Genomic DNA, 1,114 nt, shown 5'->3' with positions numbered 1-1,114 from the left:
ATTCAGGCTTTTGATATCATAAATCTCGTCGAGACAACCTCATCCTCTTGAGCCCCCTCACCCTCACCAAATCCCATTATTTGCCCTTAGACAGCTCCTCCCACTGCACACCCGCCCACTCCTCCAAATAACCCGCCTCCTCAACGCCCACCCCCCTCGGCAAACAATCCCTCTCGCACACCCCCACGATAATCGTCCCCCACTCCATCCCGTCCAAGCTCAGATCCCCCTCCTCCAGCTCCGTGATCGCGTTCGGCGTCAGCTGCACCTCAAACGTCCGCCGGCCGCCGCAGTTGGCGCACCCGGGCATCGTCCGCTTCGTCAGCAGCTCGCCCACCGCGTCCGACTTGGAGTACAGCAAGGGAGTGCCGCCAAACTCGTAGCGGATGCACTGCTCCGGGTTCTGGGCCATCCGGTCGGCGAACTTCTGGAAGGTGGCGTCCATGGCGGACTCAAAGGCTTCGCGGTCGAGCGCCGAGGGCTCCGGGGCGTCGGAGTCGGCAATGGTCACGTTGGCCGGCAGCTTGGTCGTCGACGCGGGATCCAGCGTCTCGTAGTCGGCGTCGGCGAGGTACAGTGTCGGGTAAGGGGTTGGCTGCGCCGATGTTTCCGGCCATGGCTCGGGGGGAGGGGGAGGGCCCGCGGGCGTGGTGTTAAGGGCAAGCGTCTCGGCAAACGTCTTGGAAAGGTTCGTTGCAGCTGCTGAGGCAGAGGCAGCGACAGGCTTTTCGGCTGGGGCAGCAGCAGCAGCAGCAGCAGGCTTGGCCGGCTGGCTCGAAAACGGGTTGGACGAAGAGGTGCTGAAAGGATTGCTCGACCCCGAGCTGAAGGGATTCGCGCCGCTCGAAAACGGATTCCCGCCTGCCTGCCCCAAAGGCTTCGCTCCAAACAGAGACTCGCCGAGCCCGGGCCCATCCTCCTCCTTCTTCTTCTCCTCCTCTGGCTCGCTCTTCATCTCAGGCGTCTTCTTCTTCTTCTCGGTCTCGGCCGTTGTCTCGGCAGCGCCGTCTTTCCACGCCCTCACACCTCGCAGCGCGCGAACGCTTCCAGCCTTTCTTCGGCACGTCGCCCTGCGGCAGGCGAACACGTACAGCCGCCGCTCGTGGGAGGGAAA

The 1,114-nt window shown here is 63.7% G+C and overlaps 1 protein-coding gene across 1 annotated transcript; it reads right to left on the bottom strand.

Moving 5' to 3' along the window:
- Nucleotides 1–76: 76 nt before the first annotated feature.
- On the bottom strand, nt 77–1,114 carry BBK36DRAFT_1131621 (hypothetical protein; the record flags this gene model as incomplete). Its single annotated transcript, XM_024892007.1, has 1 exon — nt 77–1,114. A coding segment is annotated over one exon (1,038 nt), but the record flags the coding sequence as incomplete, so codon positions are not given.

This window comes from Trichoderma citrinoviride (assembly GCF_003025115.1).
Source record: "Trichoderma citrinoviride strain TUCIM 6016 unplaced genomic scaffold BBK36scaffold_484, whole genome shotgun sequence".
Lineage (NCBI taxonomy): Eukaryota > Fungi > Ascomycota > Sordariomycetes > Hypocreales > Hypocreaceae > Trichoderma > Trichoderma citrinoviride.
The sequence above is the reverse complement of the archived record's forward strand: the minus strand, read 5'-3'. Positions and strand labels throughout refer to the sequence as shown.